Here is a 14,243-nt window from a genome sequence, read left to right as displayed (position 1 = left end):
CTCCTGTTTTTCTTGTCATAGACCTAGAAATGCCAACACATGTACTGTTTGTCTTCTGCAGGTGTGTTTAATCATTTTTATAACAATTGAAAAGTCAGTTTCTACCTTGGAGCAGCCCTGCTAAAGTAACCGTACTAAATTCACACTGAGTAGTCTGGCTTGTTGTTGCACAATAATCTCATTGCTCAACAATCTGTAGTACATTTTCTATAAGCTGCATAAAGCAGAGTTAAGTGATCCCATGCCAAAGTCATATATACCAGATCTCATCAGATTCTTTAATGTCTACAGAAAGCACAACAATTAAAATTGTATACATATAAAGGCTCAATAAAAGACAGGATGGCAGAAGTGGACCTCAATAGAAAGAGGCTGTAAAACTAATCACATCCTCTCAAAACCCATAGATAGTTTCCATTTAGCTTTAAGTACTTTCAATGTGGGTATTTAAGAATACATAACTGATTAACAGCATTGACATACTCACCCACACATTTATTCTGACAATAATGTTCAAGGGTGTAAAGAAATTCACCTCCAATCCTATGCCTGTACTGTATAATATAGTTGTTTTTGATGATTGGGTGGACAAACACGTCACTGTGGGCCCAGGTAAACTATGAGGGGAATTCTTCATTAATTTCTGACTGATAATAGACCAAATTATAAATTAGTTGGAAAAAAATGAGATATGTGACTGTACAAAATGTAGCTGTGCTTACACAACGACCAAAGTAGCCTCCAATGGTCAATACATGAAGATAACTATGCCTATGGACTTTGGTGTGGTGTAGTTCAGTGATAAAACTTGCACTTCCTTGCCGTACATGTCAGTTATTTATTTACAGGTATTTCTTGGACAAAGGCGAGCAGGATATCAAAATCCTTTTCCATCATCTCACCCACAGTGTTCTGCAGAGAAGCTGGGCGTAAAACAGAGATTAATGTGAGCTTACATACAGTATCTACCACACAAAGAGATTTTATGTTTGTTCATGTGCACGTGCATTCTGTCATCACACAAGTGTGACTCATTTTTCATGGAAAGAATGTTCACCACGATGTTGATAATGAATTGGTAGGAAAAGCTTGTGGGCATTCCCTTATCGACAGATATGAACAGCTGAGGGAGTTCAGCGGAGAAATCGAACTTTGGCCTTTTTAAACAAAAAATTGTTCTTTTTAAATGTTAAATGGTAAGATTGCTTTTGTTTTTTAATTTTTTTAGAATAGATCTCTTGGAAGAATCAAAAATATGCAGAAAGCAAAGACTACTGAACAAATGTTATACAGGAAAAAAATTCAGGCATGCCTTACCATGAAAGTAATAATCATGTTGAGGGCCAGTAGAAGTATCTTCTTCACCACTACTTTACAGATTTTTAAAACACTGGGTGGCGCTGCACAGCTTTTCATCTATACAGGATGTACTTTTGTTTTTCTGGTCATATTTATGGTACTGTATGTATATATATATATGTATATATACATATATATATATATATATATATATATATATATATTTGTTCTTTCTGAAAATGTTTCTCTTTCTCACTGCTGTGCTTAGGCCTCTCTTGCGAGATCTCAATCTCAATGAGATTCCTTGATTTAAGAAAGTTAATATAATGATTATTATTACTATTATTAAAAACTTAAAATCTCATAATGTATACTAGAATACAGGAAACAAAGTGAAAACCAATGTATTTATAAAAGTATAACAAATTAATGTCTATGACAGGTGCTATGTTGTACACCTTTTGTTGTTGAAATGTTATACTCTTCCTTGTGAAGCACGCAAAGACAATGTTAGAATAGATAAAATGTTCCCTGATAAAAAAAAATTGACTATACTCAATTTTTTTTTTTATTCACCACCACCGAGTCTTAACCCAGACTGTAGTTTTGACCAAAATACTGTCGAGGTCAAGGTTAGTGGAAGGTGTTTTGCCATATTAGTGTGTTGCGTTATATGAGGTGTTTCCTTTTGTGCTTGTGCAGGTGGGGCTCCTCACAGTTCAGAGAAAAGAGGATCTCTGATGTCAGGTGAGCAAAAGAAACTACTTTTGTTCAGTGGCTCAGCACTGACAAGTGGAGGGGACTTTTCCATTAGTGTTTGTGTGTTAGTGAAGGTATACGTCAGTGTCGGTTTGTTGTTTGCAGACTCCTCCCATGCTGTCTAAATGTGCAGATATGCCTCGTCTGAAAAAAGACCAGGCATCTAGGTTTGCCAGTGAAATGTCCTTTTTATTTTTATTTTTATTTTATGAAAACTATGCAAGCATATTTGTATTTCAGTTTTGACTCGTGTTTGACATACACAGTAAAAAATATTCTCAGTGAGCAAATAGTAATGCTCAGGAATGCTCAGTGGAGTGTTGTACTCACGTACGTCTGTATTGGAAAGCAGGTCAGCATTCTGAGTGTTGTATAAATATACAGAAGAGGATTAGTTCTATTCCCAACTCTGTTGTTTTGTACATTGGCCCCTCCATTGTATTAGCGTCACAAAGCAACATGTTCATGTTGTTCCAATGTTTGTTCCAATGACCTCAAGTTTTATTTTAGCACTCCATTCAATTTTAAACTAAGTTTTATGCTATACTTAATTCATCACAGTTCTCTGGTTTGACTTTGTTCTTATTTAGCACAGCTGATGCAAAGTCAACTTGATCGTTCCCATTTCCCTCAACAAAACAAGACAAAACTCAAGTTTATTCAGTCTTATTTAGTCTACAATACAAATGGATCACCAGATAACCTTCGATTTCCCTTTTCGCCCGGTGACCTCGAGCCTAGTGGCAAATTGAATTGTGTAGTGATAGTAAGGTTTATCAGGAACCAAGTAAACATTGATGGTTTCATTATTATATATCCATTACTTTGTGCAGTCAGCATCTACTTCATAATGAAATCTTGAAGCAGAAAAGTTTTTTTTCTATTGACAGTTTAAGATTTTAAATGTTGTGCTTGATTGTAGCCCTTGGCTGTGTTAGGTCTACACTTACCTAAGCTGTCATTCAGATAGATACTTATGCTGCCAACTTCCTTTTCAGGCCTGGTGCCTCTGGTATCTACATGTGTCTGGATGAATTCCAAACCATGACAAAAAAAATCTGTCGCGACAGCTTGGCTCTCTAGACTTTATAGCTGACTCAAAATCAGTTTCCTTTTATATATTTTATGAACCACTTCATTCTTTGTGCCTGAACAACAATGTCTGTAACTTTGTTTCATGTAGTTTTGAATCTGTCATGAGCAGAGCTCCACAACCCTGTTTTATGTGACTGTCCTGCAGAAACTGGTCTGTCTGTGTCATAGACCTGTGATGGCCTCATTAGAGAGGGTTATTTCTAAACATGTCTAATTTGATAACTTTTTTGTTGGGTTTTTATCTTCGATCAGACCAGGCCTTTTAAAAGATTTTCTCCAATTGGATGATGGGTGTATGATAATGATGATAATTTGAAGACACCGTTGACGACAGATATTGTGGGATTGTGAAAGTTTTAATGTCTCAAACCGCTCTCAGGAAAGACTTGGACTCAAGGATCAGCCGATTAGACTTTTGTGGTCAAAGATCCCCTTGCAAAACAACTTTTTTTGCCATAACTCAAAAATGTAAATGCTAATTACAACTCAATTTCACGCAAATGCCTCAGTCCTTCCTCTCAGGACGCAACATATAGATGCTGTCCCAAAGGAGAACAATGATCTCTTTTGAATGCTGATTTGTAAAGTGAAAGCCTCTGAGTGACTAAAGGCATGCTATTCAACCCTCTTGACCACCACTGAGAACAGGTTCAACTCACGTGTTCAAAATATTAGTTGTTGAAGAGAACAGTTATTATGCAGTAAAACATGTCAGTGCCCTAGTGCCCTAGATTGACTGAGTGCATGTTTTTCTGATTGGTGCCTTTTTACCATTGATCTTGATTTATACGACTTCCCAAACATCTCTCTCGGCTTATCTTTATGGCCAGTAGTTTATAGTACTCCAAGTGTCGTATCAGGAATCGAAAACCGTGCTGCAGGCCCTCAGATAAGTGTCACTAGTAGGCATTTGTAAATTATACAGTAATATAAACCAGCTTGAGGTGAAAAACAAGAGTGGTTTTTGATTTGCTACTTTGTTCTGTTCAGCGTATTGTGAGGTAAGCGATATGTAACATACGTGAAGGGGAGGTACAATGAGGTGCTGACAGACACTAACAATAGGATGTTTTAGCATTGTGTCTGTGCAGTTGATGGATCCAACTTGGCATCACAAAAGTTGTTTTTGAAAAACAGTGGGTGGGATTCCATTACAGCATTTTTGTTTTTGTCTCAGTTTCTTCCTTCTGACTTTCCATGTTACTGCTCTTTGTATTAGCTAACATTGTGAAATCCCTCTGGTATTCTGCACATCGCTGCTTCCTCCTGACTCTGAGACTGAGATGAGGACAGCAATGACTACAAATGTGCAAACAAACTGGAACTGGAAAGGAATTGTTTTTTTTGTATCTATCTCATCTATCTCTGCATATGTCAAGACACATAATCAACACAGATGTCCTATATTAGACCAATCTTGATGGAAATGGAAATGAAATGGACTTTGGAAACAGGTCTGAAAAGGTAACCTGAAGCCATTAGAAAACACAGTTCAGTTCCAGTTTTTCTACATGTGAATAAGATTACTGTAGCAGCTCTTCTGTTAGTGAGAATATACTGTCAGGTGAAGGCAATGAAAAATATAGAATGAAAATAGATTTCCCCTAAATCCAGGCAATCATTATGGTTTATTTTTGATAATGAAAAGCATAAGGGCAGCCCTTGAACACTAAAATAAACCCCCCCCCCCTCAACCTTAAAGACTACTTTTAAGGGGTTTCACAGTGTTGAAATTGGACTTTAAGAAGTTAGAGTTGAGATATTTCCTCAACTCTCGTGATTTTGTAATTTGAATGTCAATGCCGTAGGTTAATTAGTCTCCATATTAGACTTTTTCTGTTCTTCTTCGCTCTGAAATAAATTTTGTCTGTGTATGAAAAAAATTCAATTAAAAAAACAAGGTGTGATTTTTTTTTAAACATTTTTTTGTTCCTCAAATTGGCTTAAAGTTTAGCAAGACACCACAATTGCTGAACTTACTTACACTCATGTCAAAATAGGAATGGCATGTGGTTTGTTTAATGAAATTAAAAGGCCTAAATGTTTCTTAATGCTACGGTAAACAGGTGTCAAAGCTGTTCAATGACCAACTGTCAACAACAAATGTGTATAATCTTACAGTGAAGCTGAAAAATTGTTCTTGACTGTTCGTACCAACCTCCATCCATTTTCCTGCCATTGTAGCGAGACAAAGTCAAACATGTCATCCATTAGTTGAGAAAGCTGCATTGTTGACTGAGCTTTTTGTTGTCAAGCCTAGAGCACTACTGATAATGGATTTTCGGTGTACTGATATGGGAGAGTGAAAAGAATCCAGTAACAATAACATTCACTGGGAATTTAAGTTATTGCTATTCTTTGAGAATATAAGTAAGTATGTAAGTATAAGTAAATTAAGTAAATTTAGATCATGATATCATTTCTAAATCACACCAGGCATCTCCCTCTGCATTATGATCTACAGAAAATAAAGTTTCCTCCAATATCTAATATATAATGATATATCTCCGATAGGCCTAATATATGAATGTTTTGCTTTGTGCAAATTGCATCTACAGTATTGGAGACCTCACTTAAGTACATGGAGGAACTAGTTTCTGCACTTGCTTACTTTTACTATGTTTTTTAACCATAGTGACGGATAAAAGTCTTAACAGTAATGGGAAAAGAAAAGATTTCCTGCATGTTGGAAACATCTTTTAGCGTCACAAGTCTGACGCATTGGCTTTATTGTCTCCAGTACCAAGCACACCTCTTCCTTATTGTGTATATAGCAAAGGTTAAGTCTGGATTGTACAACATTGTAAACTATGCTATTGTTATTAGAAATGGTGTAAATGACTCATGCAGAGTCCAAAACAGCTCTGCTTCCTGGACATTGGGGAATTTCACTAATCACAGAGGGAACTGTGAAGCATTGTTTAATCCGGCAAAACCTTTCAATTTAGGTCTGTCATTATGTACGAAGTTCTCGCTCTTATCTGCAGAATCATTGCTTGACTTTTAAAGCAGTTTCCCATCAGCGAAGCTAAAACCTGAGGTTGACAAACGATGTTTCAGCCGTTTCCTCAAAGAGGAAACTGGAGTAGTGCAACTTTCCTGTTCATGTTGCAAACACAATGATTTTCTGACAGAAAGGTAAACCCCACACTTTGTTAACAAGCAGACCTGTCATTGAAATTGATGACAGAAATCAAAATATTATTTCTTCTGCATGAATACATTAGTGACACACAATGTCACTGATGTCCAAGAATGTCAAGAATGTCAAAAAAATGTTTTACCGTGATTAAACTAAATTATGTATCATTTGAAAACAAGCACATACTTGTATCTTAATACTAATACAAGTGTATGGTGTGCAACTTATTTCCCACCTTTTAGCAATGTCTATTGTAGTGAATGAAGCCTTACTAGTAAACATATTCTTTTAAATAAACTAGGGAAGAGGGGAGGCTAGGTGTGCACACCTTACCACATTTGGGTCCAGGTACAGGACAGCTAAAGAGGCTGAAGTTTGCATGTTTGCCGACAGAAGACTTTACAGGTCAAAACCTTCAGACAAAAACCAGGAAGCTAGCAAAATAACCTTCTGTATTTGGATTTGAATAAATCCTGTAAACAATTTTTCCACTTGTCTGGGTTGAAAGGATGGAGACTAGAATTTTGTTGTTTAGTCAGTGGGATGCTCCCAATTCACAACAGATTAGGAGTCCTCGTTATTAAATACAGTGCTATACACTACCCTTTTACACCCAAATTACCTCGTATATGCAGGTTTATTTAACAGCGAGTATCCCACTAAGAACAGGCGTTTGACTTTTTCACATTGCTAGGAGATGAGTCTGCTTTTTAGTGGTTTATCATTGTTATCAATGAGACACAAAGGAAGGAGAAAGAAAAGAAAAAACAGCCAACTTTATAAAGCAGCAGATTCAACTACTTTCAGAAGACAGTAAAAGCAAGGCATTTCCTTGTTTTGTTAACGGCTGACAATTTTGCGTGACGACTATGAAGAGGCCTTTGTATATGCGGCAGCCACAGGGCTCCCCACCCAAACACACTCACACACTCTCAAGGTGAACTTATGGTTGACCGTATGTCCGTCTTTCCTTTTCCTCATTGCACAACCATGTCTCACAAATACAACCTATTACTTATTTACCTACATCGTGACCAACCCCTTTAGTTAATAAAACACTGATTTGAACTCGTAACCTCAATCTACCGTACTTTTGTTTAGTGTATATCACTTCCTCTTTTCACAGACTTACTTGAGTTTATCAGTTTCTGTGTGGCAACACTGAGGACCATTAGCCACAACATGGCAACATTGGTAAATAAGTAAAAAAAGGAAGAGAAGAACACTGACACAAATCATGTCATCGCTCTGCTGTCAGTTATCGTGATTACAATAAAATGCCCGAAACATTCTAACCAAAATTGTGGGTAATAAAAAAAATTTTCCAGCAAGAAAAGACTGGATTTACTTATGTCAGATACAGTAATGTGAAGAAAAAGGACATTGTGTATATTTTTATGCAATAATCTTGTTTTCAAAAAGTATGTCAAAAAGTGGACAAAATAATTCATATTTTTTAAAAACGTCCACTTTACAATTATTATAAAGTTATAATAATGAATGAGGATTTTTTTTTATTCAAATAGCTTGATAAAAAAATACTAAAAGAACCACATACAAATGCTTATAATGCTTACATTAATACCATCATCATTACGGTGGCCAGTAACAATTGTTATGCTAAATATCATTAGCCTGTGGTATTGCAAATAAGAACGTTATCTCTATTAGTTGACCAGAAACAATAACTGATAAGAACAAAGGATTTCCTTGAGCGACGATAGAAGGAAGAAGGAACTGTTCTTTTACTGTAGTCTCATCTGGACAACCCCGGGGGCGAGGCCTCAGAGGACTGAATATAAGGAGGGACCCGATGTTTGACACAGCATCACTAACTCAAGCTCTCCAAGAGCATCTGAAATCTTCACAGCTATCTTCACTGACTCAGGTAACAGCATTTTCCTTTTTACCTTAAATGCTTAATTATTTTTTGTTACATAGTACTTGAAAATATTTTCTCTGCATGCCTTTTGACAACAATGTATATATAGTATATGCCTATTGATATTAATAACAACAATACGATGAATTTGGTTTTTAACTGATTTTTGTTTATTTGTTTTAGAGATGATTCTCTCTGTCCTTCTTGTGCTGGGTGTCTGCTTGGTGCCGGCTCACTCCAAACCAGCAGGTAGGCTACAGCCTTCACACTGCGGGCACCTTCTTTTTTTTCCGATTCCCTGTTACACTTGAATTTCCCTTTGTTACATCACTGGTGAAGGTTAAAATCTTTTTGATGAACAAGTTGAATGAATGTGTTGTTTCTTTGCAGGAGAATATTTGGGCAGTCCTCTCCTTCAAACCTGTTTTGAAGAGGCAAAGAAACTTGTGGATGATGCGTACAAATACTCCAGAGAAGAGTGAGTTCGTCTTTTGAGTTATTTTATAATATGATAAACTGATATCACTGAGCATAGTATTCATGAAAGCCATTCATTATAGTAACTACAGAAACTCCAAAAAATTTTGACTTAATCATTCAACTGTGTCTTTTTCTCCTCCAGGAGTCTGAGACGAGTCCGCAGGGATGTGGTGAAACCTCACGATGCTCTCCGTCTATTGAAGCAGCCTCGTGCTGACACACGCTCAGCCGTAAGATCTGCAGACTACATGGCACAAACCCTCCGTCTGCTTCACGAAAGGGTGCATCATGTGCACAAACGCTCACTCAACGCCACAGGTTAGGCATGCAGCACCTAAACAAAGACAACAGATACGCGCACACACAAAGCACACATTGATTTTCTGTGAGAACTCTTCCTGGTCTTGGTTGAGGGTCTATGGTTTACTGTTGCATAATGTGGTCACAGTGGAGCACTTCAAAGCTGTAATTAACAACTAGACATATAAAGTTAACAGACATGCACACACATTGTGACAAAGATGTGCCGTGTGTCTTTTACATTTTTCAGACTTGCTCTCTGAAGAGGACCTGAGAAGGCTTTCAGAAATAAGTGGATGTTCAGCTCGAGTCAGACTCCCACAGTGCCGCACCACACCAAACATTAACAAGTATCGCACCATCACCAGCATCTGCAACAACTTGTAAGAGAAACATTTAAGCTTTATATAAAACTGTTTTAATGTTTTTTATCTGTATTTCACATTATCTGTCTGTTTAACACCATCTGGACATAAAAAGATACATTTTTACTTTTAACATATATATAAGTGCCTTAAATTCTAATGCCTTTTCTAGAGATAAAAAAAAACTTCATTTACAGGGGCACTTTTTAACATTACCAAGTGTCCTCGTTATCATCATTTGGTTATCCATTTAGACTTCTTGCTTTTCAGAATACGTATCCAACATGTGTGTAAGGCAAATCAATCGTATGATTTATTTCCAAAAAAACAATCTGTGTCAATTTAAGGGAAACTGGGTGTGTGAGATTGAGTTGTGCTAATGCTTGTGAAATACACCTAAACACGGCAGAAGATGTGTACATTTCCCTCGGATTTCTCAAGCAGCATTTCCAAACATGCACATCTCCTGTGTGCTTTTAGAAATAACCCTCGCCTTGGAGCTGCCAACACTCCCTTTGCCCGCTGGCTACCAGCTGAATACGACGACGGCATCTCTGAACCAAAAGGCTTCAGAAACCAGACATTCAACAACTTCTTTCTCCCACTGGTACCTTGGACCTTTAAATCTCAGACACTCATTTCAATTAATCTACATAAATGCTGATTAAAATGAGACAATTATTTCCCATGTTCAGGTCCGACAGGTGTCCAACAACATCCTAAGCACACGGGACGAAGACGTGGTGAACGACAGAGAATTCACTCACATGGTAACCTTGTTCGGGCAGTGGAACGACCACGATCTCACCTTCACGCCCTTCTCTCCCAGCATCCGCTCCTTCAGCAACGGGGTGAACTGTGATGAGAGCTGTGAGAACATTGAGCCATGTATCCCCATCCCGGTCAGTGCCTAGGCTCAAAACCAACCAAGATAATGTTTCCACTCAAATATTCTCTCCATAACCTCTGGAATCTCTTTTCCTACAAACAGATTCCTCCTGGCGACCCCCGCTTGCCAACCGGCCCAGACAGCTGCATCCCTGCTTTCAGATCCGCCCCTGTTTGCGGAACAGGATTCTCGGCCTACAATTTTGGCGGAGAAGCCAACAAGAGAGAGCAGATCAATGCCCTGACAGCCTACCTGGATCTCAGCCAGGTGTATGGCTCTGAGGATAAGCTTGCCCAGTCTCTCCGCGATCTCAAAAATGATGGCGGCCTATTGCGTGTGAATACAGAGTTCAGAGACAACGGACGTGAACTGCTGCCCTTCAGCCCGATGGAGGTGAACATGTGCGCCACCCGCAGAAGAGTCACCAACGACTCCAACGCCAGAGAGGTTCCCTGTTTCATTGCAGGTTAGTCATCTTCCAAGTGTAACTAATGATGAATAATCTTCCTATTAGTGTTATTGCTTATCTATAAAGCATTTCACAAATAATTCATAAACAGATTTTTACAACTCATAAACTCCCAACTGAAAGTAAACTTGAACTCCTTGACTTCTGTCTGTTAGGTGATGTCCGTGTGGACGAGAACATCGGTCTGACGTCACTCCACACACTGTTTTTGCGAGAGCATAACCGCCTGGCACGTCAACTGAGGAGACTTAACCCACAGTGGGACAGTGAGACCCTCTACCAAGAGGCCCGAAAGATCATGGGTGCATACACACAGGTAACTAAACTTGAGAGCTAGTCAGTGTTCTTCAATTTATACTTGCATGTGTCATGCAGTCCACTGTCTTTTAAACAAAATAAATCTCTCTGCCTCTCTCAGGTGTTTGTGTTCAGGGACTATCTGCCACACATTGTGGGTGACGATGCGATGCGCAGACTGCTTGGCCGTTACCCCGGCTACAATGACAAGGTGGACGCCAGCATCTCCAATGTCTTCGCTACAGCAGCTTACCGCTTCGCCCACTTGGCCATCCAGCCAAACTTGGCCCGTCTGGATGCAAATTACAGGGAGCACCCTCAGTTCCCCAGCGTCTCCTTGTTCAAGGCCTTCTTCTCACCCTGGAGAATCGTCTTCGAGGGTGAGCAGAACAGAGAGAAGTGATACAACTTATCAGCCACTCTGTCGTAAACTATCAGCCTAATTTGTATCTGACCTCTCCAGGTGGCATTGACCCTCTGCTGCGCGGTTTGGTCGGACGTCCTGCTAAACTGAACACCCAGGATCACATGATGGTGGATGCTCTGAGGGAAAGGTTGTTCCAATTTGTGCAGCATCTGGCTTTGGACCTGGGCTCTCTCAACATGCAGAGAGGACGTGATCACGGCCTGCCTGGTACTTTTGACTTCTTCCTCTAATGTTTCATCTATTCATTGATTGTCTTCAACCACTCTTTGTTCACATGTTGTTTACTTCTCTAGGCTACAATGCTTTTCGCAAGTTCTGTGGCCTATCTCAGCCCAGGAACCAGGCAGAGCTCGGTCAGGTCCTGAACAACAGCGACCTGGCCCGCAGGCTGCTGGAGCTCTATGGCACACCCGACAACATCGACGTCTGGCTGGCAGGCGTGGCAGAGCCATTTGTCCGGGGCGGTCGTGTTGGGCCTCTGTTTGCCTGCCTCATTGCAAAACAGTTCCAGAAGACCCGCCAGGGTGACAGGTCAGTATGTAGTTGGGTGTATTTAAAATGTAGGCGTAGAGTTCTGGGGACATCGTTTTTTTTCTTTTTTGGCAGGGGGGTTTTTTAAGCAATGAAGTCTGTTTTGTTGTAGCCAGAGGTTTTGGTAGTATTTTTCTAGCATCAGTTTACACCTTGGGAATAAGATGATTATGACTGCATTATTTAAAATAATAATTTACCTCATGTCAGCTGCACAATCAAGGAAACAGACTTATTTTAAATAGTCTCGGTTGACTCTAGTCTGCTTCCCTTCTCCTTTCTTTGAAATGATCAGGCTGTGGTACCAGAGGCCGGGCGTCTTCACCTCAAGACAGAGAGCCGCTCTGTCCTCTGCCACCCTGTCCAGGATCATCTGTGACAACACCGGGATCACGTCAGTCCCCTCTGACGCTTTCAACGTCATCTCAAACAGGAACCGACTCGTCCGCTGCTCCAGCATCAGACGCCTGAACCTGGCGGCCTGGAGGGATAGATCCTACTGCACAGGTGAAACTCTACTAGACTCAACTTTAAGACCTCGGGAGGGGGTGGGGTTGGGGGACTTGGTTCATTTTTCATTCTGAGTTTAACCTGGTGTGTTCATGGTGTTCTCTAATCCCTTGTTTGGAAACGGTACTTCATATGTGGTGTTTGATCTTGCAGGGCCAAGCTGTTATCCAGTCAATGGAGAAGAGGTCGGTTTTAAGCACTAACAAATGGCAGTAACATTTTAATGGCAAAAAGAAGCTAAACCTTATTAAAAAAAATCAATTTTCAAATCATTTAACACCTGTTGGTCTTAACTTTTTGGTGAAGGGGGTCCTCTAAAAGAAACCATTAGCGGTGTACTAATTCAAACACATTAAAAAAATTCCTTAAACTATTAGGCTAAATTAGTTTAACCTTGACATCTTCTTCACATACAGGATATGGATGCGAATTTGCTGGACCCCGAGGACCCCGAGGCCCCCGAGGACGAAGGGGAACTCGAGGACAACGAGGTACTGTACTCAGATATGATAAACACTGTCTGTTCAGCCTTTGTATATCGTTTATAGGGCTAACTTGGGATGGAACATTAAAAGATTTCTGTGCAGATCTGAATAAAAAACACAGTTGATTGTGGTGAATTGTCATTCTTGGACATTCATCGGGATAAAAATGAATCGAGATAATGTTATGAATGATTTAAAAAAGCTGTCTATCTCGCTGATGTAAAGTCCTATATTGGTTTCCTGATTTACTGTACTGAGGTCATGGCTGCACATTGTATCCCCCAGAAAATCAGCTGTGTGTTAATACTACAGATTCCAAACTAAAAAACAACGTATCTTGTGCAGGATGACCTTTTTTTTTATTTTACAGCATTTTGTAGCAATCTATAATTTTGTTTCTTTGCAGGTCTAGTAGGACCCCCTGGCCCGAGAGGTCCACCTGGACTGCCCGCACTCAGCACCAACTCTTCACAGTCACAATCTGCCTTTTCCGTCCGCTTGGGCCTGCAAAACCCATCCTCAGTGAAAATCCTTCATTTCCATCAGGTCATCTACAACGCACAGAACCATTACAGCACTAAGACGGGTGTGTTTACGTGCACCATCCCTGGAGTCTATCAGTTCAGCTACCTCTGCTCGTCCCTCGTCAGTGGAGGAAGTGTGGACTTGTGGCTTAACGGCAAAGTAGTGCTGCAAAGTTTCAAGATTTATCAGGGAGGTCGCCACATGTCATCAGGAGACATGGTGCTCTGGCTGAAGACGGGGGACAAAGTGTGGCTGCAGGCCGCCAACGGGACCACTGGCATGAGCACCAAGAGCTTCTTCTCAGGACACATGCTGTACGGTGTGTGACACAAACACTGCACCGCCACCTCTAGTACACCAGTGTTCTGTCTGCTTTCGGATCTCTCTGCACTGATCTTCACTTTTAATAATCAAGTCCTATCAAATATCTATTATTGATAAAAAAAATTATTTTGGGCCTACGGACTAGACTGGGGCACAACATACAACTGTATACATCATACATAACCTTAATAATTTATCTGAAATATGAAATATTTCCAAAAGTTTAAACAAGCAGCTTAATGAACATGAACTTGCACCACGTTCATGAACCTCTGTTACAGCATACAGTCTATTGGGGAAATAATTGTTTAAGAGTATTATTATGTTTTATGCACTGATGAAATTGAAGCATACCTTGAAAATGCTGTGTTGTGCTTGTGTCTGAGAGGCTTGTTTTCACTGTAACTTTCTTGTTCTCTTGTTTTCTGTTGTATTTTGCATTCAATAAACTGAGCCACAGCAAA

At 39.7% G+C, this 14,243-nt stretch overlaps 1 protein-coding gene across 2 annotated transcripts; it reads left to right on the top strand.

Moving 5' to 3' along the window:
- Positions 1–8,060: 8,060 nt before the first annotated feature.
- On the top strand, positions 8,061–14,243 carry mpx (myeloid-specific peroxidase). 2 transcript variants are annotated; one of them, XM_030436742.1, is made up of 15 exons: positions 8,061–8,183; positions 8,361–8,426; positions 8,568–8,655; positions 8,800–8,975; positions 9,208–9,340; positions 9,803–9,929; positions 10,018–10,224; positions 10,314–10,677; positions 10,836–10,996; positions 11,099–11,357; positions 11,441–11,611; positions 11,698–11,935; positions 12,231–12,442; positions 12,862–12,936; positions 13,337–14,243. In XM_030436742.1, exons 2-15 carry the CDS (start codon positions 8,363–8,365, stop codon positions 13,780–13,782), a joined length of 2,721 nt encoding a protein of 906 aa, XP_030292602.1. In that variant the 5' UTR covers positions 8,061–8,183; positions 8,361–8,362; the 3' UTR covers positions 13,783–14,243. The 2 variants fall into 2 exon arrangements, with proteins under 2 accessions (XP_030292602.1, XP_030292603.1); XM_030436743.1 differs by lacking the exon at positions 8,061–8,183 and adding an exon at positions 12,599–12,630 and having other exon boundaries at positions 8,363–8,426; positions 13,337–13,796.

Source organism: Sparus aurata, chromosome 12, assembly GCF_900880675.1.
Source record: "Sparus aurata chromosome 12, fSpaAur1.1, whole genome shotgun sequence".
Taxonomy (NCBI): domain Eukaryota; kingdom Metazoa; phylum Chordata; class Actinopteri; order Spariformes; family Sparidae; genus Sparus; species Sparus aurata.
Note: the sequence above shows the minus strand (reverse complement) of the source record. Positions and strands in the feature narration are given on the sequence as shown.

Excerpts from the sequence above, each read along its gene's own strand:
- mpx (XM_030436742.1), top strand. The coding sequence starts at position 8,363 with ATGATTCTCTCTGTCCTTCTTGTGCTGGGTGTCTGCTTGGTGCCGGCT. Across the intron at positions 8,656-8,799 it reads TACAAATACTCCAGAGAAGA|GAGTCTGAGACGAGTCCGCA; the intron begins GTGAGTTCGTCT and ends TTTCTCCTCCAG. Across the intron at positions 12,937-13,336 it reads GGGAACTCGAGGACAACGAG|GTCTAGTAGGACCCCCTGGC; the intron begins GTACTGTACTCA and ends GTTTCTTTGCAG.